This window comes from Oncorhynchus keta, chromosome 20 (genome assembly GCF_023373465.1).
Source record: "Oncorhynchus keta strain PuntledgeMale-10-30-2019 chromosome 20, Oket_V2, whole genome shotgun sequence".
Classification (NCBI taxonomy): Eukaryota; Metazoa; Chordata; class Actinopteri; order Salmoniformes; family Salmonidae; genus Oncorhynchus; species Oncorhynchus keta.
This window is the reverse complement of record NC_068440.1, coordinates 3,953,356-3,976,121: the sequence shown is the minus strand read 5'-3', so window position 1 is coordinate 3,976,121 and position 22,766 is coordinate 3,953,356. Positions and strand designations below refer to the sequence as shown.

At 41.8% G+C, this 22,766-nt stretch overlaps 1 protein-coding gene across 1 annotated transcript in view; it reads left to right on the top strand.

The window, feature by feature from the left end:
• Positions 1 to 22,766, top strand: part of atp9b (ATPase phospholipid transporting 9B) — a 59,049-nt gene that overhangs the window by 19,206 nt on the left and 17,077 nt on the right. The window contains exons 12-16 of the mRNA XM_052471901.1: positions 9,449 to 9,609; positions 12,538 to 12,680; positions 16,268 to 16,380; positions 17,909 to 18,181; positions 21,373 to 21,534. Coding sequence (XP_052327861.1) covers positions 9,449 to 9,609; positions 12,538 to 12,680; positions 16,268 to 16,380; positions 17,909 to 18,181; positions 21,373 to 21,534 — 852 coding nt within the window. The remainder of the gene's footprint in view (positions 1 to 9,448; positions 9,610 to 12,537; positions 12,681 to 16,267; positions 16,381 to 17,908; positions 18,182 to 21,372; positions 21,535 to 22,766) is intronic.

Sequence of the window (22,766 nt, the reverse complement as noted above, 5' to 3'; positions counted from 1 at the left end):
TCTTACCTAAAGATCTTTGCCACAACCACACTCTTCTGTGTTATCCTTTTTGTTGGTTGACACTCTCCTCACTATGGACATTTTTTGACACAAGTTCCTTTTAATAAGATCGCTGATGTTGCCGGTCGAACAGCAAGGGCCAGTGTTTTGTGTAAGCTCCGCGGCTGAGAGGAATTCAATATTTCAAGGAGATGTCAGAAGTGCCAATATGGGGACTGAGATTGGGGAGAAAGTCAATACAGTGTGGCTAATGTCACAAGAAGGTTTTTGCCTCAAAATCTATTGTGACACAAGCCAGCACAATGCACTTGATCCGAGTGACAGGACATCAGGTGTAGCTTCTCTCTCTTTATTTGGATGTTGTTAAAACAGAACATCAACATTCTGTGATGTGAGACATTCCCCAACGTCTATTCCTCATTGAACCCTGTACTTATTATTTCCACTGGTGCTTCGCAGAGCACATTGGCAGTTTCTAGAATGATTAACATGATATACAAAAAGATCCGAAATGCTTTCTCTGCTGATTTGTCTTTTTTCCCTTTTCTTTTATGCACAATCATGTGGAATGTTACTGAATATACTACCTGCTTGTTATTTTTGCCATGGTCTTAGTGTTAGGATTCTTTGGCTTTTGCTCAATGAATATGCATGTCTCAAGGCTGTAATTCATCATCAAATTTCACACAAACACAGCCGTGCAGCCAGATTAAATAATTCCTTTCACTTTTAATGGGTTTGGGATGAATGGAGTAAAATATGCACTTTTATTCATTGATAGCATCTTTAGGTTGAGGTAATTGAGTCCTTTCCCCCCCTGACTGAATGAATAGTGACTTCATCTGATCCTCAGCGAGCCTCAGAAAATGAAGGTTGGTCCATTGTTCAGGCAAAAGGGTATCCTTTGCTTTTCAGCCATTAAACTGTGTCCTCTGTCTTAAATTTTTCTTAATTTTAATCTACCAAACCCCCTATTTTTCTCAATAGCTCAAGCATGAACCTTGTAGTGAGGCACTGGGGTGGGGGGGGGATATTTCTTCCCCCCTCTACAGCGGGGGTTTAACTACAGCAGATAAGTCACTCACTGCTCTCTCAGTGCTCTCAGTTCTCTGGGGAATGGGGCTGGTAGGGGCTTAGCAGCACTGGAATTCACCTGCTTTATATACACCCCCCATCCTCCTCCTCCCCCCTTTTCAATCCAAGTTCCTTTATTTAGGGGGAGATGTTATGGTTTGCTGTTTTTGTTTGCATGGTGCGGAGATGAAAGACCTCTGTGTTCGGTGCTTTGCTGCGAGCCCTGCCAGAGAGGGGAAGGGCACTTCTTTTTTTGACATCATTTTCCCACATGCTCCATTGGCTGAGCGATGCACTTGAGAAATAAAAGAAAACTTCGGACCTTTTGAAGGAAAAGCCATTTCAATATGGGAACTTTCTCTTTTTTGGCTTCTTTTTGTGGTATTCAAGGAGGTTTGTGACAATTCAGTTTATGGTTTACCAGGAAGTGCCACCAAGAAACTCATCTCTGCCCAACAACACGGTTTGCATGATAAAAGACTGCAAGTGGAGTCTTTCGCTTGATTATTCTCGTGTTCTTCACCCTTGACGTAATAAGGTTGAGGAACTCATTATGCTAGGAGGGGATAAAAAAAAATATGTCCTCTTGAAAGTGAGACTTAAGGAATGGCTTAAGCATTATTTGCCTATCAGTAACTAGCTTTATAAGTTCATACACTAGGGAGCCTGCTGTCTCTATATAAAGGAATACTTCTATATGAATGCCTCTGTCGATCCTACAGATTTTGTCAGCAGTAATCATGCGCCTATGAACCTGAGTTATACTTCAGTGCTATCAGCTCAAACACTACCATCACCGCCATGTCTCTCTCTGATGAGCCTAGCAGTTTAGCAATAAAATCAATCAATAATCCCAGAAAAGTGCAAAAACATTGTCCAGATCAACATATGTATCCTGAGAAACAATTCCAGTGGGTCAGAAGTTTACATACACTGCATTTAAACAGCTTTGAAAATTCCAGAAAATTATGTCATGGATTTAGAAGTTTCTGATGGGCTGATTGACATCATTTGAGTCATTTGGAGGTGTCCCTGTGGATGTATTTCAAGGCCTACCTTCAAACTGAGTGCTTCTGCTTGACATCATGGGAAAATCGAAAGAAATCAGCCAAGACTTCAACAATTTTTTTGTAGACCTCCACAAGTCTGAATCATCCTTGGGAACAATTTGTGTGTGTGTGTGGTGTGTGTGTGTGTGTGTGTGTGTGTAGGTAAGTAAATGCATAAAACAACAGTAAAAATACATTTCAAAAAAGAGTAGCAAGGCTATATACAGACACCTGTTAGTCAGGCTTATTGAGGTAGTATGTACATGTAGGTATCGTTAAAGTGACTATGCATATATGATGAACAGAGTAGCAGAAGCGTAAAAGAGGGTTTGGGGGGGGGGGGCTAAACGGGTGATGATTTAGCATTGTCGTTGCACCAAACCTAACCATAAATATCAATGCCTTTCTTTAAAGTCAATATACAATTATTTATTTTTAAACCAGCATATTAGTTAATATTTAGTTAATATTGCCTGAATTTCTTATAATTAGGGAAATTGTCACTTCTCTATTTATTTATTTATTTTATTTACATTTACATTTACATTTAAGTCATTTAGCAGACGCTCTTATCCAGAGCGACTTACAAATTGGTGCATTCACCTTATGACATCCAGTGGAACAGCCACTTTACAATAGTGCATCTAAATCTTTTAGGGGGAGGGGGGTGGTGGGAAGGATTACTTATCCTATCCTAGGTATTCCTTAAAGAGGTGGGGTTTCAGGTGTCTCCGGAAGGTGGTGATTGACTCCGCTGTCCTGGCGTCGTGAGGGAGTTTGTTCCACCATTGGGGGGCCAGAGCAGCGAACAGTTTTGACTGTCGCCTTGCAGATTTGATCTGTCCACCAAAGCCTTTAACGGGACCGACTTGGACCGACCGCTTGGTTTTGAAGTATTGAAACCAAACCATATGGATTTGAATGAAAAGTATTTGAATAAACATGAAAATGTGAATGTAAGAAGCATAATTTGAAATAGGCAACATCATATTAAACAGCATAAACACACACTAAACAGGTCAGGAGCCAGACAGGGAGCGTAAGGAACAAAAATAAATTATTTAGGCTATTTCAAGGCTATAAGCTACATTGTGAAGCATGTCCGAGTGCTACACAATTGGCTGGTAGGAACATGAAGCGCTCAGTATTTAAACAACATTTTGTTGTATTAAATCATTATAGTCAAATTGCAAACATAAGCTGTAATTTACAAATTAAGTGAAAAAATGACTTACTGGTGCATTTAAATGACTTTTTTTGAAACACAAGTTTGGCCGGTCTGTGGCTTCAAGCTCATGCAATGGTGCCTGGAGAGCAGGCCATCAGTGGAGAATACCCTCTCCACACTTGCAGAGCCACTGGGGATGCTAAACACTCTTTTGGCCACTCTAGGCAGAGATCGTTTTTTGTTGTTGTTTTCTATAGGTTAGACAATCAAAACGTAAAACTCTTTGAATGTGGGAATATACCAGGCGTATTGGGCCAAACTCAATTATGACCTATTGTAAAGATAAATGTTTAGTTCATTTTTGTTGCATTAAGAGATCAGATTTTGTCTATAAATACTTTGCTATAATGACACACTTAGTTATCTACCCAACTCATTCCTTTCTTTTATCATGTGCACATAGTAAGTACAACATCATGCTTTAGGGTACGTGTCTTTTCAGATTCCACAATGATTATTTAGTTATGGACACTACATCACCGCACTCCCTCTTTTGCTCTTGTTCCTGTGTGTTCATCAGTTTCTTTATGAAAATGTAAATAGTTTGCTAACTCCATGACAGTAGCTAAAGCAGCACACAAGTATACTACAATGCATGCTGGGCCAGGCATGCCCTGAGCTGGTGAATTTAAAACATTTTTATTTATTTAACTATGTAAGTCAGTTAAGAACAAATTCCTATTTACAATGACGGCCCACAGTGGGTTATCTGCCTTGTTCAGGGGCAGAATGACAAATTCTTACCTTGTCAGCTCGGGGATTCTATCCAGCAACCCTTCGGTTTCACCTTTATTTAACCAGGTAGGCTAGTTGAGAACAAGTTCTCATTTGCAACTGTGACCTGGCCAAGAAAAAGTGTAGCAATTTGACACATACAACAACAGAGTTACACATGGAATAAACAAAACTTACAGTCAATAATACAGTAGAACAAAAGAAAACAAAAAGTCTATATACAGTGAGTGCAAATGAGGTAAGTTAAGGAAATAAATAGGCCATGGTGACGAAGTAATTACAATATAGCAATTAAACCCTGGAATGGTAGATCGGCAGAAGATGAATGTGCAGGTAGAGATACTGGGGTGCAAAGGAGCAAAATAAATAAATACCAGTATGGGGATGAGGTAGGTAGATAGGCTAAGTACAGGTGCAGTGATCTGTAAAATGCTCTTAAAGCTAGTGAGGGAGATGTGAGTCTCCAGCTTCAGAGATTTTTGCAATTCGTTCCAGTCATGGGCAGCAGAGAACTGGAAGGAAAGATGACCAAAGGAGGAATTGGCTTTGGGGGTGACCAGTGAGATATACCTGCTGGAGCGCGTGCTACGAGTGGGTGCTGCTATGGTGACCAGTGAGCTGAGATAAGGTGGGGCTTTACCTAGCAGAGACTTGTAGATAACCTGTAGCCAGTGGGTTTGGCGACGAGTATGAAGCGAGGGCCAACCAACGAGAGCATACAGGTCGCAATGGTGGGTAGTGTATGGGGCTTTGGTGACAAAACGGATGGCACTGTGATAGACTGCATCCAGTTTGTTGAGTAGAGTGTTGGAGGCTATTTTATAGATGACATCACCGAAGTCGAGGATCGGTAGGATTGTCAGTTCAAGAGGGTAAGTTTGGCAGCATGAGTGAAGGATGCTTTGTTGCGATATAGGAAGCCGATTCTAGATTTAATTTTAGATTGGAGATGCTTAATGTGAGTCTGGAAGGAGAGTTTACAGTCTAACCAGACACCCAGGTATTTGTAGTTGTCCACGTATTCTAAGTCAGAGCCGTCCAGAGTAGTGATGCTGGACGGGCGAGCAGGTGCGGGCAGCGATCGATTGAAAAGCATGCATTTAGTTTTACTTGCGTTTAATAGCAGTCGGAGGCCACGGAAGGAGAGTTGTATGGCATTGAAGCTCGTCTGGAGGTTAGTTAACAGTGTCCAAGGAGGGGCCAGAAGTTTACAGAATGGTGTCGTCTGCGTAGAGGTGGATCAGAGAATCACCAGCAGCAAGAGCAACTTAATTGATGTATACAGAAAAGAGAGTCGGCCCGAGAATTGAACCCTGTGGCACACCCATAGACTGGCAGAGGTCCAGACAACAGGCCCTCCGATTTGACACACTGAACTCTATCAGAGAAGTAGTTGGTAAACCAGGTGAGGCAATCATTTGAGAAACCAAGGCTGTCGAGTCTGGCCAATAAGAATGTTGTGATTGACAGAGTCGAAAGCCTCGGCCAGATCGATGAATATGGCTGCACAGTAATGTCTCTTATTGATGACTGCTTGAGTTCCATGCAAGCAGTCAGGGTATATGCAGCAGTTTGGGCCGCCTGGCTCGTTGCGAACCGTGTGAAGACCATTTATTCCTAACACAGGCCGTAATTAATTTGCCAGAATTGTACATCATTATGATATAACATTGAAGGTTGTACAATGTAACAGCAATATTTAGACTTAGGGATGCCACCCGTTTGATGAAATACGGAACGGTTCCGTATTTCACTGAAAGAATAAACATTTTGTTTTCGAAATGATAGTTTCCGGATTTGACCATAATGACCAAAGGCTCGAGTTTATGTGTGTTATTATTTTATAATTAAGTCTATGATTTGGTATTTGATAGAGCAGTCTGACTGAGCGGTGGTAGGCAGCAGCAGGCTCGTAAACATTAATTCAAACAAGCACTTTCGTGTGTTTGCCAGCAACTCTTCCCAATTTTTCAAGCATTGCGCTGTTTATGACTTCAAGCCTATCAGATTAGGCTGGTGTAACCGATGTGAAATGGCTTGCTAGTTAGCGGGATGCGCGCTAATAGTGTTTCAATCGGTGACGTCACTTGCTCTGAGACTTGGAGTAGTTGTTCCCCTTGCAGAGTTCCCCTTGTTCCCCGCAGCTTTTATGGAGCGATGGTGGCCATAGTGCAGTTTGGAGTGTGACTGTTTGAGGTTGTGGAAAGGTGTCTTTTATACTGATAACAAGTTCAAACAGGTGCCATTTAATACAGGCAACGAGTGGAGGGCAGAGGAGCCTCTTAAAGAAGAAGTTACAGGTCCTTGAGAGACAGAAATCTTGCTTGTTTGTAGGTGACCAAATACTTATTTTCCACCATAATTTGCAAATAAATTCATTAAAAATCCTACAATGTGATTTTCTAGATTTTTTTTTTCTTCTCATTTTGTCTGTCATAGTTGAAGTGTACCTATGAAGAAAATTACAGGCCTCATCTTTTTAAGTGGGAGAACTTGCACAATTGGTGGCTGACTAAATACTTTTTTGCCCCACTGTATGTCTCTTGGGCAATAGAACAGAGTTACTTAATGTGACGAATTTGCACTGATCATTGTTGGTATGGTTACAGCAGCTAGAGTAATCCTTAGAATTTGGAAGGGTCATGGCACTCTTACTCTGAAACAGTGGATAGAATCAATGTTGGAGGTTAGCATCTTATGAACAAATGCTTGCTAGGATCACTTGTAGAAACAACAATTCCAGAAGCTGGATACATTTGTAATGTTATTTCGAAGACTGGGAGTTGATGACTTGAACCCTTTTAGTTCTGTATTGTAGCTTGTGAGATACTATTTGACTGTGTGCTATGTTGGAGGATATGTCTGGATGTCATGCTCAATGTTTTTATGCGGTACAAATGCTTTTTAAAATTTGTAACAAAAAAAGAAACTGTACTATAAATTATATAAAGAATGATAGTAAAACATTTTGGAGTATCTTAAATGAAATTTTGGGCAAAAATGCCAACTGTGCTCCATCATTCATTGAATCAGATGGCTCATTCATCACAAAACCCACTGATATTGCCTACTAGTTTTTCATTGGCAAGCAACAAACGCTGACACTACACATCCAAGTGTAACTGAACAAATTCTGAAAGACAATCATTGTAATTTTGAATTCAGTAAAGTGAGTGTAGGAGGTGCAAAAAGTGTCTATCGACAATGACAAGCCACCTGGGTCTGACAACTTGAATGGAAAATTAGTGAGGATAATATCGGACGATATTGCCACTCCTATTTACCATATGTTCAATCTAAGCCTACAAGAATGTCTGTGCCCTCAGGTCTGGAGGGAAGCAAAAGTTATTCTCCTACCTAAGGAGAGTAAAGCCCCCTTTGCTGGCTCAAATAGCTGACCAATCAGCCTGTTACCAACCCTTAGTAAACTTTTGGAAAAAATTGTGCTTGACAAGATACAATGCTATTTTACAGTATTCAAATTGACAAGACTTCATGCATACTTATAGGGAAGGGCATTCAACATGTACTGCACTTACACAAATGACTGAGGATTGGCTGAGAGAAATTGGTGATAAAACGATTGTGGGAGCTGTTTTGCTGCACAGTGTGTCTTTTGACATCCATCATAGTCTGCTGCTGGAAAACTTGTGTTATGGCTTTACACCCCCTGCTATATTGTGGATAAAGAGTTACTTGTCTAACAGAACACAGAGGATGTTCTTTAATGGAAGTCTGTCATATATAATCCAGTTAGAATCAGGAATTCTCCAGGGCAGCTGTCTAGGCCCCTTTACATTTTTCGATCTTTGCAAATGACATGCCAGTGGCTTTAAGTATGCGGATGACTCGACACTATACACATCAGTCAATACAGCAAGTGAAATTACTGCAACACTTAACAAAGAGCTGCAGTCAGTTTTTGAATGGGTGGCAAGAAATAAGTTAGTCCTAAATGTTTCAAAAACAAATAATTCACTAAACCCTAACCCTCAACTAAATGTTGTAATGAATAATGTGTGAATTGAGCAAGTTGACATGACTAAACTGCTTGGAGTAACCCTGGACCATAAACTATCATGGTCAAAACCTATTGATATAACAGTAGCTAAGATGGGGAGAAGTATGTCCATAATAAAGTGCTGCTCTACTTTCTTAACAGCACTATCAACAAGGCAGATCCTACAGGCCCTAGTTTCTACCTTCTTAACAACACTATCAACAAGGCAGATCCTACAGGCCCTAGTTTCTACATTCTTAACAACACTATCAACAAGGCAGATCCTACAGGCCCTAGTTTCTACATTCTTAACAGCACTATCAACAAGGCACATCCTACAGGCCATAGTTTCTACCTTCTTAACAACACTATCAACAAGGCAGGTCCTACAGACCCTAGTTTCTACCTTAACAACACTGTCAACAAGGCAGGTCCTACAGTCCCTAGTTTCTGCCTTCTTAACAACACTATCAACAAGGCAGGTCCTACAGGCCCTAGTTTCTACCTTCTTAACAACACTATCAACAAGACAGGTCCTACAGGCCCTAGTTTCTACCTTCTTAACAACACTATCAGCAAGGCAGGCCTTAGTTTTGTCGCACATGGACTACTGTCCAGTCGTGTGGTCGGGTGCCATAAAGAGGGACTTAGGAAAATTACAATTAGCCCAGAACAGGGCAACATGGCTGGCCCTTAAATGTACATGGAGGGCTAACGTCAATCTCTCCTGGCTCAATGTAGAGGAGAAATTGACTTCATCACTACTTGTATTTGTGAGAAGTATTGACATGTTGAATGCACCGAGCGGTCTGTTTTAAACTACTGGCACACAGCTCAGGCACTCCTGCATACTCCACAAGACATGCCATCAGAGGTCTCTTCGTAGTCCCCAAGTACAGAACAGAATCTCGAAGGTGCACAGTACTATTTAGAGCCATGACTACATGGAAATCTGTTCCACATCCTGTAACCCATTCAAGCAGTTAAATCAGATTTTAAAAAACAGATAAAAATACACCTTATGGAACAGTGAGGACTGTGAAGACTCACACAGACACACACATGATAACATAAGCATTATACACACACAGACAAATGGATTTTGTGCTGCAGATATGTAGTAGTAGAGTAGTGACCTGAGGGTACACAGTTAATGTGTTATGAAATGTAATGTTTTTAATTGTATATAAATGCCTTAATATGGCAGGACCCAAGGAACAGTAGCTGCTGTCAATGGGGATCCATAATAAATACATGCATGCATTAAGAGTCAACGAAACCAAGCATATCTAGTCCCAGTGGATGATTTGTCTGTCTTTTTAGCCTTTAACCTCTGAACCCTGACCTCTTTCGCCTCAACAGGTGGGTCTGCTGGACCTGGAGCTAAACCGCCTTACCAAGGCTCTGTTCCTGGCTCAGGTTGTCCTGTCTATTGTCATGGTAGCGCTGCAGGGCTTTGTGGGCCCCTGGTTTCGCAACCTGTTCCGCTTCATCGTGCTATTCTCCTACATCATCCCCATCAGGTACAGCACATAGAGGTACACACAGTGTAGATAGTGTATCTAACTATGGTACAGCATGGCATCCATTTCACTGCTCTAATTAGTCTTTGACTCTTGTTGGGTAACATTATTATTTTTTGTTTATTAACCCCTCTTCGGGGGACAAATTTCGTAGTTTTTTTCAGCTTTTTTGCTACATATACATTTCACATACATGGTACTTTTAAATAAAGCAGTCACGTAACTATAATACATTACCAAACATAAGCTCTTTAATCTCAGCCACTCTCAGCCCATCCCACCTATCACCATGTGCCATATATTTTTCAGTTGTGATGTTTTACATTTTTAACCTTTCCAAAATCGTATATTATTGGGTGACATTGTTTGAGTACAATCATGGTAGTTGGATTTAATTTTGCTTGCTTAAAACATACACTGCTCAGAAAAATAAAGGGAACACTTAAACAACACAATGTAACTCCAAGTCAATCACACTTCTGTGAAATCACTGTCCACTTAGGAAGCAACACTGATTGACAATAAATTTCACATGCTGTTGTGCAAATGGAATAGACAACAAGTGGAAATTATTGGCAATTAGCAAGACAACCCCAATAAAGGAGTGGTTCTGCAGGTGGTGACTACAGACCACTTCTCAGTTCCTATGCTTCCTGGCTGATGTTTTGGTAACTTTTGAATGCTGGCGGTGCTTTCACTCTAGTGGTAGCATGAGATGGAGTCTACAACCCACACAAGTGGCTCAGGTAGTGCAGCTCATCCAGGATGGCACATCAATGCCAGCTGTGGCAAGAAGGTTTGCTGTGTCTGTCAGCCATGTGTCCAGAGCATGGAGGCGCTACCAGGAGACAGGCCAGTACATCAGGAGACGTGGAGGAGGCCGTAGGAGGGCAACAACCCAGCAGCAGGACCGCTACCGCCGCCTTTGTGCAAGGAGGAGCACTGCCAGATCCCTGCAAAATTACCTCCAGCAGGCCACACATGTGCATGTGTCTGCTCAAACGGTCAGAAACAGACTCCATGAGGGTGGTATGATGGCCCGACATCCACAGGTGGGGGTTGTGCTTACAGCCCAACACCGTGCAGGACGTTTGGCATTTGCCAAAGAACACCAAGATTGGCATATTCGCCACTGGCACCCTGTGCTCTTCACAGATGAAAGCAGGTTCACACTGAGCACATGTGACAGACGTGACAGTCTGGAGACGCCGTGGAGAACGTTATGCTGCCTGCAACATCCTCCAGCATGACCGGTTTGGCAGTGGGTCAGTCATGGTGTGGGGTGACATTTCTTTGGGGGGCCTAACAGCCCTCCATGTGCTCGCCAGAGGTAGCCTGACTGCCATTAGGTACCGAGGTGAGATCCTCAGACCCCTTGTGAGACCATATGCTGGTGCGGTTGGCCCTGGGTTCCTCCTAATGCAAGACAATGCTTGATGTCATGTGGCTGGAGTGTGTCAGCAGTTCCTGCAAGAGGAAGGCATTGATGCTATGGACTGGCCCGCCCGTTCCCCAGACCTGAATCCAATTGAGCACATCTGGGACATCATGTCCCGCTCCATCACCAGGAGTTGGCGGATGCATTAGTCCAGGTCTGGGAGGAGATCCCTCAGGAGACCATCCGCCACCTCATCAGGAGCATGCCCAGGCGTTGTAGGGAGGTCATACAGGCACGTGGAGGCCACACACACTACTGAGCCTCATTTTGACTTGTTTTAAGGACATTACATCAACGTTGGATCAGCCTGTAGTGTGGTTTCCCACTTGAATTCTGAGTGTGACTCCAAATCCAGACCTCCATGGGTTGATAAATTTGATTTCCATTGATCATTTTTGTGTGATTTTGTTGTCAGCACATTCAACTATGTAAAGAAAAAAGTATTTAATAAGAATATTTCATTCATTCAGATCTAGGATGTGTTATTTTAGTGTTCCCTTTATTTTTTTGAGCAGTGTATTTTGACGCTACCCATCCCGTTAGCGGGATCCTTTTCGTCAGCAACCGCTGAATAGCATAGCGCAACAGTCAAATAATATTACTAAAAAATATTAATATTCATGAAATCACAAGTGCAATATTGCAAAACACAGTTTAGCCTTTTGTTAATCTACCTGTCGTCTCAGATTTTGAAATTATGCTTTACAGCGAAAGCAATCCAAGCGTTTGTAAGTTTATCGATAGCATAACATAACATTATGTACACTAAGCATTAAGTAGCTAGGTCACGAAAATCAGAAAAGCAATTAAATTAATCGTTTACCTTTGATCTTCGGATGTTTTCACTCACGAGACTCCCAGTTACACAACAAATGTTTCTTTTGTTCCATAAATATTATTTTGATACCCAAAATACCTCAGTTTGTTTGTCGTGTTATGTTCAGACATCCACAGGAAAGAGCAGTCACAACAACGCAGATGTATATTCCAAATAATATCCATAATGTCCACAGAAACATGTCAAACGTTTTTTTATAATCAATCAGGTTGTTTTTATAAATATATATTTGATAATATTTGATAAACGGGTGTTTAGGTTTTTCAAAAACACCGGGAGAAACAATGGCCGCTTTACTCTGTAGAGCAAAACTCACTGAGTGCCCCCACCTATCCACTTACGCAATGTGATCTTTCACGCTCATTTTTCATTTTTCAAACAGTCTAAAGACTGTTGACACCTTAGGGAAGCCATAGAAAATGAATCTGGTTGATATCCCTTTAAATGGAGGCAATATTTTTATAGTTTTGGAAACTTTAGAGTGTTTTCTATCATAATATGACAATTTATATGCATATTCTAGTTTCTGGGGCTGAGAAATAGGCTGTTTCAAATGGGTACGTTTTTTTTAGCCAAAAACAAAAATACTGCCCCCTACACGCAAAAGGTTAACACATATTTGACTTGACCTCTGTTTTATTTGTATCTGCAGCTTGCGTGTCAATCTGGACATGGGGAAGTCGGCCTACGGTTGGATGATCATGAAAGATGAAAACATCCCTGGTACTGTGGTACGGACCAGTACCATTCCCGAGGAGCTGGGCCGCCTGGTTTACCTACTGACTGACAAAACAGGTGACAGGACACAAAGCCACTGTAGTATGACCAAATGTAACCATCAGGGATGCAAGCTTGTCGCTTTTCGGCGATATTCACTGTTTTGATGTCAAAATAGGCCGTCCACATGAATTGTGTAGATCTGTATAATTTCTCATTTCGAAATCATTGACTGTGCGCAGAATGCATCCCAACGCATCCTACAAAAAGAATGTCAAAGAAAGGGTTGTCAGATATGTGATGTGAGTGTGGTGCTGAAATAAAACATAGTTGTTGTTTGGGTTTACCAGAAGGTCTATTAAAGTGTGACTTTGTTATAGTTTCTTGGCTATTTACATAGTTTTGTTAGGTTATTTTTCAATGTTAGTTTGCGATTGATGCAACTGCTAACTAACCAAGAGATGTCAGAGATTCTCGACAGTTACCATGGCAACCTACCGTCCTTAAAGGGGCAGCTGAACATTTTTTTTCTCACCTAAGTCACTCATTTGAGGGTACAATGTGTTTGATTGAGCATGGAACACTCCAAAAACCTTTTATTCATTAACTTTCATGTCTTATTATTAAATCCCTCAAATACTTCAAATAATATTGTATTGGTCGCATACACATATTTAGCAGATGTTTTTGCGGGTGTACCGAAATAGGAACACAACTAACGCCAACAGTGCAGTAATATCTAACAATCCACAATAATACACATGTAAAAGATTGGAATTAAGAAATATAGGATGAGTAATGTCGGAGTCCTGAATATATGTACAGTTGAAGTCGGACGTTTACATTTAAACTCCGTTTTTCACAATTCCTGACATTTAATCCTAGTAAGAATTCCCTGTTTTAGGTCAGTTAGGATCACCACTTTATTTTAAGAATGTGAAATATCAGAATAATAGAGTGATTTATTTCAGCTTTTATTTCTTTCATCACATTCGCAGTGGGTCAGAAGTTTACATATACTCAATTAGTATTTGGTAGCATTGTCTTTACATTTTTTAACTTGGGTCAAACGTTTCGGGTAGACTTCCATAAGTTTCCCACAATAAGTTGGGTGAATTTTGGCCCATTTCTTCTGATAGAGCTGGTGTAACTGAGTCAGCTTTGTAGGCCTCCTTGCTCGCACACGCTTTTTCAGTTCTGCCCACACATTTGCTATAGGATTGAGGTCAGGGCTTTGTGATGGTCACTCCAATACCTTGACTTTGTTGTCCTTAAGCCATTTTGCCACAACGTTGAAAGTATGCTTGGGGTCATTGTCCATTTGGAATACCCCTTTGCGACCAAGCTTTAACTTTCTGACTGATGTCTTGAGATGTTGCTTCAATATATCCACCTAATTTTCCTACCTCATGATGCCATCTATTTTGTGAAGTGCACCAGTCCCTCCTGCAGCAAAGCACCCCCACAACAGGATGCTGCCACCCCCGTGCTTCACAGTTGGGATGGTGTTCTTCGGCTTGCAAGCCTCCCTCTTTTTCCTCCAAACATAATGATGGTCATTATGGCCAAACAGTTCTACATTTCTCCAAAAAGTACAATGTTTGTCCCCATGTGCAGTTGCAAACCGTAGCCTGGCTTTTTTATGGTGGTTTTGGAGCAGTGGCTTCTTCCTTGCTGAGCAGCCTTTCAGGTTATGTCGATATAGGACTCGTTTTACTGTGGATATAGATACTTTTCTACCTGTTTCCTCCAGCATCTTCACAAGGTCCTTTGCTGCTGTTCTGGGAATGATTTGCACTTTTTGCACCAAAGTACGTTCATCTCTAGGAGACGGAACGTGTCTCCTTCCTGAGCAGTATGACGGCTGCGTGGTCCCATGGTGTTTATACGTGCATACTATTGTACCTTTTAGTCTTTTGGAAATTGCTCCCAAGGATGAACCAGACTTGTGGAGGTCTACAATTGTTTTTGCTGTGGACTTGGCTGGTTTTTCCATGACGTCAAGCAAAGAGGCACTGAGTTTGAAGATAGGCCTTGAAATACATCCACAGGTACACCTCCAATTATGTTAATTAGCCTGTCAAGCTTCTAAAGCCATGATTTTCTTGAATTTTCCAAGTTGTTTAAAGGCACAGTCAACTTAGTGTATGTAAACTTCAGACCCACTGGAATTGTGATAATGAAATAATCTGTCTGTAAACAATTGTTGCAAAAATTACTTGTGTCAGGCACAAAGTGGATGTCCTAACCTACTTTCCAAAACTATAGTTTGTTAACAAGGAATTTGTGGAGTGGTTGAAAAATGACTTTTCATGACACCAATCTAAGTGTATTTAAACTTCCGTGTGTGTGTATATATATATATATATATAGATAGATAGATATATGCCTTGATGACAGCTTTGCACACTCTTGGCATTCTTAAACTGTTGGAAAATCATTCCAGGTGAAGCTGGTTGAGAGAATGTCCAAAGGGTGGCTACTTTGAAGAATCTCAAATATAAAATATATTTTGATTTGTTTAAAACTTTTTGGGTTATTGCATGATTCCATATGAGTTATTTCATAGTTTTGATATCTTCACTATTATTCTGCAATGTGGAAAATTTGTAAAATATAAAGAAAATCCCTGGAATGAGTGTGTGCCCAAACTTTTGACTGGTACTGTATATGTGTGTATATGGAATGTATAGACAATATCGACAGTATATGGATAGAATATGTAGTATATCTGAAGAATGGTATATGTATGGCGATGTCATGATGAGCCCTACTCCCCCTTACACCGGGACACTATTTTTATATCTGTATTATGGACCTGTTATTCTCAAAAAATAACCAAATGTTCTTGCACTCCACATGGATTTTTCACTAATTTCCGTGCCCAAAAAACGTGGTCACCTTTTGAGGCCCTCACCTGTTTGCACCCCTGAAAATGGTAGAATTCACATGAGATTGTTAGTTAATTTCTCTTTTGTTTATTCTACATGTATTCTTTCTCTGACTCTTTTAGAACAAATGAGTGTCCTTTCCAAGAACCAAACCTTATATCAAAGTGATCAACTCTGGGGGTGGTCCCGACATGCTTCTTTGTCTTACCAGGCAGAGTAGGACTAGATTAGCCAGCCTCCTTACCTATTTATCCCAGTTGATAGTTAAACCACATGGAAAGAAAGCAAAAAACTATCAATCCATTAGAATTGGATAACCTTGTCGGCCCGTGATGTTATTGGAAGGTAGTTGCCCCCTAATCAGGTTTACGCTGTATCAATACACATTCTGGCAAGCAGCATCCATTAAACGAGAGCCGCTGCCTCCATTTTCAGTAGTTTTTAGTCGGAACACTCAGTATCTCTTGTATGCTGTGTTGGGTTGGTTGGAGAGGACAGGGAGTCCATACGGGTAATGAGATGCATGATGGTACGTGGTCATTAGGCATTCTTCTGAGGACAAATGTCTGTCCCCCCCACTAAACTCTGCCACCAATGCTGAAAGAAGTCCTAGGTGTAACACTGTAGCTATAAGAATGCATACATGACCCACTCAAAAATGACTCTATGATCAGCAGTATGTGAATTATGTGCTGGTATAGAGAGACTCTCGCTCATGAACTTGTTGTTTGCCTCTAATACGAATCTCACTTCATTCTGCTTTGTGAATTGAAGGCACTCTGACACAGAACGAGATGATCTTCAAGCGGCTGCACCTGGGGACAGTGTCCTATGGGACGGACACCATGGACGAGATCCAGAGCCATATAGGGCAGTCATACGCACAGGTGATCCCACATTCTTAGTGTTGTCCTAAATGGTTCACTGAATTTGAGAAACTTTTAGTAAACATGTGCAAACATCACCTGTCATTTAGGGGAATAAACAGGAGAAAGGTTAGCTATTGATCTCTTTTGTTTTATTAACTTTCATAGGTACCAGGAGAGATCATGGCTCACAACTCCTCATAAAGAGACACGTAGTTAAACCTCTCTCTCCACTACTTCTCCTCTTGGCCTCTTCATTGTTCATTCAAGCTCAGTCCCTGAGCGTTACACTGACATACAGTAAAATACAGCGTTCCCTCTAGGTGGTTGATCTCTAGATGAAGGCATGACTGAATTATATTGTTCACACTCAGGCAGGCCCCTAACAGCTGTGCTGAGGATGGAACCATCTGCCTGCACTCTGTTTAAGCTTGGCTAATGAAAGATGAGTCTTTTTAGCACATTGCTCAATAGCAGCTAGCGCTTCAGCGCCATTGATTTGTCGTGCTGGTGTGTTTCATGTTCCCTTTATTACTGAGATGACAGAGCGGGTCAGAGGTTGATTGTAAACGCTACGTGGAAATCTATCATAACCTCATTATAGGTCCCTGCGGGTAATGGTTTGTGACGAACAAAGGGCATATAGATATCAATGTGTGAAATTGAATTATGCAGGCATCTGTAAACATTATGTAATTCATAGGAATAAATCAATTTAATATAATGTGCAAAGCTATGGTGATGCCATTGTTACATTGAATGTACACTATAGAGCGCAGTTGTGTACAGATCTGCCAACTCGGTGGAAGTAATTTATTAACTACAGATGTCAATGTAGACAGAGGAATCAAATAGATGTTTATCGCTTTAATCAGACAGTTTTTTTACCCACCCCCGGTGTAAGTGATTGAAACAGAGAGTGAAGGGTTTTCTGAAAAGAGAGCGAGAGGGATGAAATGAAACATGATGTTAATGGCAGCTGGCAATAAAAGGAGCTCTCATAACTTGACTGACTACCTCTCCCATTCTTCATAGTGAAGTGAGCACTCCATTGTAGTAGGCTTGCTGAAGTGTTTCCATTTTGCGTCTTTGTAGGAGTCTCTCTTTCTAGCAGCAATAAGGGTTAATAAGGCGAAACCATCCGCTTCAGTGGAACACATCAACTCTGTCAAACCTAGCTGGCACAGTGGGCTGCCGTGAGACGCCACTGAGTTGAATTGATGGGAGTTGTCAGAGAACACGTTTTGGAACATTCAGATAGAAATATGCTATGTAGAACAAGCATGCTAATCCGACATGTAGAACAAGGAGTCATGTCGATTCCAATTTGTAAGTCGCTCTGGATAAGAGCGTCTGCTAAATGACGTAAATGTAATGTAAATGATTCTAGTCATGGCATTTCTATCTGCAACATTCGAGAATGTTTGGCAACTGAATGTGGCCCAGTGCTATTTGGAATTCCCTATAGGGAATGTCTGTTTTTCATGTCATCATAGTCCACTCCCTGTATGCAGAATAATAATAAATGTCGTGTACTTTGCCTCCACAGCCGAGCTCCCAGACCCAGCAGTCCAACAGCAGCAACAGCTCCTCCCCATCTAGGAAGCCCCAGCCAGCCCAGGCCCCCAAGGCGGCGGCCCCCAAGGTCCGCAGGAGCGTCAGCAGCCGTATCCACGAGGCAGTGAAGGCCATCGCGCTGTGCCACAACGTCACGCCCGTCTACGAGTCCCACGCCAACGGGGAGACTGAGTCCACTGCCGCCGAGGCCGACCAGGACTTCAGCGACGACAACCGCACCTATCAGGCCTCCAGCCCTGACGAGGTCAGCTCGAACTCCACCGAGTTGTATTTATTACTCACACCAAAGCAAAATGTTTTGCAACGGAATACCGAAACAAGCGTTTCTTATTGGACAAGTACATGTAGCCCCTCCCTGTTTCAGTCCATTGTTTTCCATTTAGTCGCTACTGAATACAACCCTGGTTTCTCTCTGATGTCCGTCTTCAACACTAAATTATCTTTGTCGTTTGTCATAATGGCCATTCCATTGAGGCCCAGGTTAACGCAGAGGCCATAAAGTTGTCAGAGGTTAAGCTATTTTAATCAGAGGCGTTTGTGTCCTTTATAATTCATAGCTCTAATTAAGGAAGAATCTGGACTGATAAAGACCCCAACGGCAGTCCTATGGCGTCACCTTCCACTGCCTGTCTGTGTAATCCTAGAGTAGGGCCGTTTATGAGTACCAGGCGGTGCTTACCCAATTATTTATTTCCATTCTGATGGAAATATGGTTGCTATTTTTTTGAGAAATCCAAGAAAGTCCTGGATGAATATTGAATACATACATGGCACAGGGACAGATTGCTGGATGAGGAGTCTTCGCCATATAACTTTGTCATAAATATGCAATACATCTCAAAGGATCGCTAATCCCACCATATAGTGAAGTGTTTCTCACCCATGACCCAATGATTTTTTTGAAGCCTTTGTGAAACTTACCTTGACTTGCACTGGGCTCGAGCTCAACCTAGCAGTCCAAATGAAGATAAAACGGTTACAAAAGATATATCTGGGTTTCCCTCTTTGTCTGCTCTGGAATTGCCTGCCTGCTCGCCCGTCCTGTCCCACCTTCATGTGTATATTTATTTATTTCCCTTTACACTCGGCTCTATCTCCCTCTGTTGTCTGGCACTGCTTGGATTGATCAATATTTAATTTTCTCTGAGAGACGGTGAGAAGGGTCTGTGGTTGTTCAGTTCCCCCTCACCCACCCCTATCTGTGTCTCTTTTCCTCTCCATCTCTGCTCACATCTCTCTCTCCTTCTCGCTCTCTTTGTTCTTTCTCTCTCCCCTCAGCTCTCCTTTCCCTCTCTCGCTAGCCTCAGCCTCATTGACAACAGTGGCAGAGCCCTGTCAGTGCAGCGCTATGAGGCCCATATTTAATTAGCTGACTCTCGCTAATGTAATGAGCCGTCATTAAGGAGATGGAGTGGGCCGACCCGAGGTCAGGGGTCAGTTGACCTTCTGGTCAACCATGCTGTGAACAGGGCCCTGCTCTAACCTCTGACCCTGTGATGTCAGAGGAGGGCTGCATCTCAAATGGCACCCTATTCCCTATATATTCCACTACTTTGGAACAGGGCCTACATTGAATAGGGTGCCATTGGCCCGAGAATGTTTGACCATGGCATTTAATGACCGTGGAGTCTCATGAAGTAGGAGTTTATCATCTCCAATAGGAGGTAATAGGATATCCGATGGAAAAAGGGGACCCCAATGGGAGTACCAGGCAAAGGAGCAATTCATTGGTTTGGCTGTTTGACTTGCATATGCAAGGACATTTATTTACAGAGTCGGCATGTATGAATGTTTTACATAAATGCACGTATTAGCTACAGTGCCACAAGCTAGTATTTAGAATTTTGACCACCCTAAATCAATTAAGAAAATTATATTTAGTGAGTGCTGTTAAAATCCTAGTTCTGATTGGTAATGACATGGTGGGAAGAATTGAGCTATTACAGATCCATTTTCATCATGAAATGCTTAGCCGCTGCTCATTTTAAATGCAGCTCTGCCATGTTGATATACATGATCACTAGAACTTTGGGAATGCTATTGAAATGATTGATTGGGTACTTTAAACCGGTCTGCCATTGTCGTCAAGTAGTCACGGGTAGTCTCTTACATTACTTGTGTAACACATGATTTACATACAGTTTGTATCAAAGTTGACATGGCTTTAAACAGTTCCCATGGAGCTGATAAACTTGATTGAGGAGGTAGGTATTAAATCCTGACTCTGTACGCATTTGTACACACATATGTGCCGCACGTACGCCCATGCGATTATGATTCACAGATGTGTGTTAAGTAAATACAGCCAGCTCTAGCACGGACCTCAAAGGGGAAACAGAAAGAAATTATGGGGTATTAGCAGGAAGTTCCAATTTGTAGGTCAGGAGTATAATAACAACCTTTGAGTGAGCAAATTGAAAATGAACCCGTGGAGAATTGAGTCGTGTGCAGCTGAACACTCACTTGGGGGGCAGGAGTTCCTGCTGAGGAGTGGAGGGAAAAGACAACAGGAAAAACACTCCTCTGTTTGTGAATGGACTCCACTCCAGAGATAAGGCACCTAGAGCATTGTATACAGAGTATTTGTAAGGCAACAAACTATCAATATTACAACTGTGGATGCTTCAGGATTTTGGGTTATATCCAGTAAAGGGCTGTACTGCATCACAATAGTGTACTGGACTCTATTTTGAAATGCAAAGCATGTTCTTGTAGTTCAATGTGTAATACAACCAGTTGTTAAACCACAGAATGTATTTATTTTGGCACACTGAGCATGGATGTGTTGGTTGAGCATATGCCCCATTATTGGGGAAGGGACACGCACACGCACACAAAGATCCCCATTCATTATGATAACTAAGTAGAGCCCAGTTTTACTACTTGCCTTTCTCTTTCAATTATTGGCCATGTCACCTTTTTATGCTTTTTGACCGCAAGTGATACTTAAGATAATTGGACAAAACAAATGATCCAAATGTGTATATTTTTTTGTTTATTAACCATTATAATGGTCCTGGATAACACATTTGTCCCTTCACCATATGTCTTAATCTAAAGCATAGCCTATCACTTCAGGATTATTCACCATTCTTCTATTGTGTAATAATTGGCCACTGAGTTATAGTTAGTCCTTCTGTTACTATGTGGCCAACAGTCTCCTTCTGTCTCTCATTGTATTCCCTCTCAGCTGTGAATAATACTTAACAATGAACCAGTTACTTTCCTGTGTGTTTCCTTTGATTCAAGGCGATCATGAAGTTGACCCTGTGAGCGTACACAGAGCCCCTAACCTTGACCTCTGAACCCTCTATGTGGACCCGTAGCTAGCCCCTAGTGAGAGGCACAGAGGGCCTGGGTCTGTGTAGTAGTGCAGGTGTGTTCCTGACCATTGACCTTAGTGTGTGTGTGTGTGTGTACGTTGCTCCTCTTCAGGTGGCGCTGGTGCGGTGGACGGAGAGCGTAGGGCTGACTCTGGTGAACAGGGACCTGATCTCCCTGCAGCTGAAGACCCCAGCAGGACAGGTCCTAACTTACTACATCCTGCAGATCTTCCCCTTCACCTCAGAGAGCAAGAGGATGGGCATCATCATCAGGGTATGGATGTAGTTACCATCCATGTAATTGTCAACAAAACTACAGTATCAGTAAAAAGTTTGGACACAACTACTCATTCCAGGGTTTTTCTTTATTTTTACTATTTTCTACATTGTAGAATAAGAGTGAAGACATCAAAACTATGAAACAACACATATGGAATCATGTAGTAACCAAAAAAGTTGTAAACCAATCAAAATATATTTGAGATTCTTCAAAGTAGCCACCTTTTGAATAGATGACAGCTTTGCACACTCTTGGCATTCTCTCAACCAGCTTCACCTGGAATGCTTTTCCAAAAGTCTTGAGGGAGTTCCCACATATGCTGAGCTCTTGTTGGCCCACTTTTCCTTCACTCTGCTGTCCAACTCATCCCAAACTATCTCAATTGGGTCGAGGTCGGGGGATTGTGGAGGCCAGGTTATCCGATGCTGCACTCCATCACTCTCCTTGGTCAAATTACACAGCCTGGAGGTGTGTTGGGTTGTTGTTCTGTTGAAAAATATATGATAGTCCCACTAAGCACAAACCAGATGGGATGGCATATCGCTGCAGAATGCTGTGGTAGCCATGCTGGTTAAGAGTGCCCTGAATTCAACATAAATAACATGGTGTCACCAGCAAAGCACCATCACACTACCTCCTCCATGCTTCACAGTGGGAACCTCAAATGCGGTTCACCAACTCTGCGTCTCACAAAAACACGGCGGTTGGAACCAAAAATCTCAAATTTGCACTCATCAGACCAAAGGACATATTTTCACCGGTCTAATGTCCATTGCTTGTGTTTCTTGGCCCAAGCAAGTCTCTTCTTATTATTGGTGTCCTTTAGTAGTGGTTTCTTTGCAGCAATTCGACCATGAAGGCCTGATTCACACGGTCTCCTCTGAACAGTTGATGTTGCGATGTGTCCGTTACTTGAACTCTGAAGCATTTGTTTGGGCTGCAGTTTCTGAGGCTACTAACTCTAATGAACGTATCCTCTGCAGCAGAGGTAACTTTGTCTTCATTTCCTGTGGCAGTCCTCATGAGAGCCAGTTTCATCATAGTGTTTGATGGTTTTGTGACTGCACTTGAAGAAACTTTAAAAGTTCTTGAAATTTTCCACATTGACTGACCTTCATGTCTTAAAGTAATGATGGACTGTCATTTTTTTGTTATTGCTTATTTGAGCTGTTCTTGCCATAATATGGACTTGGTCTTTTACCAAATAGGGCTATTTTCTGTACACC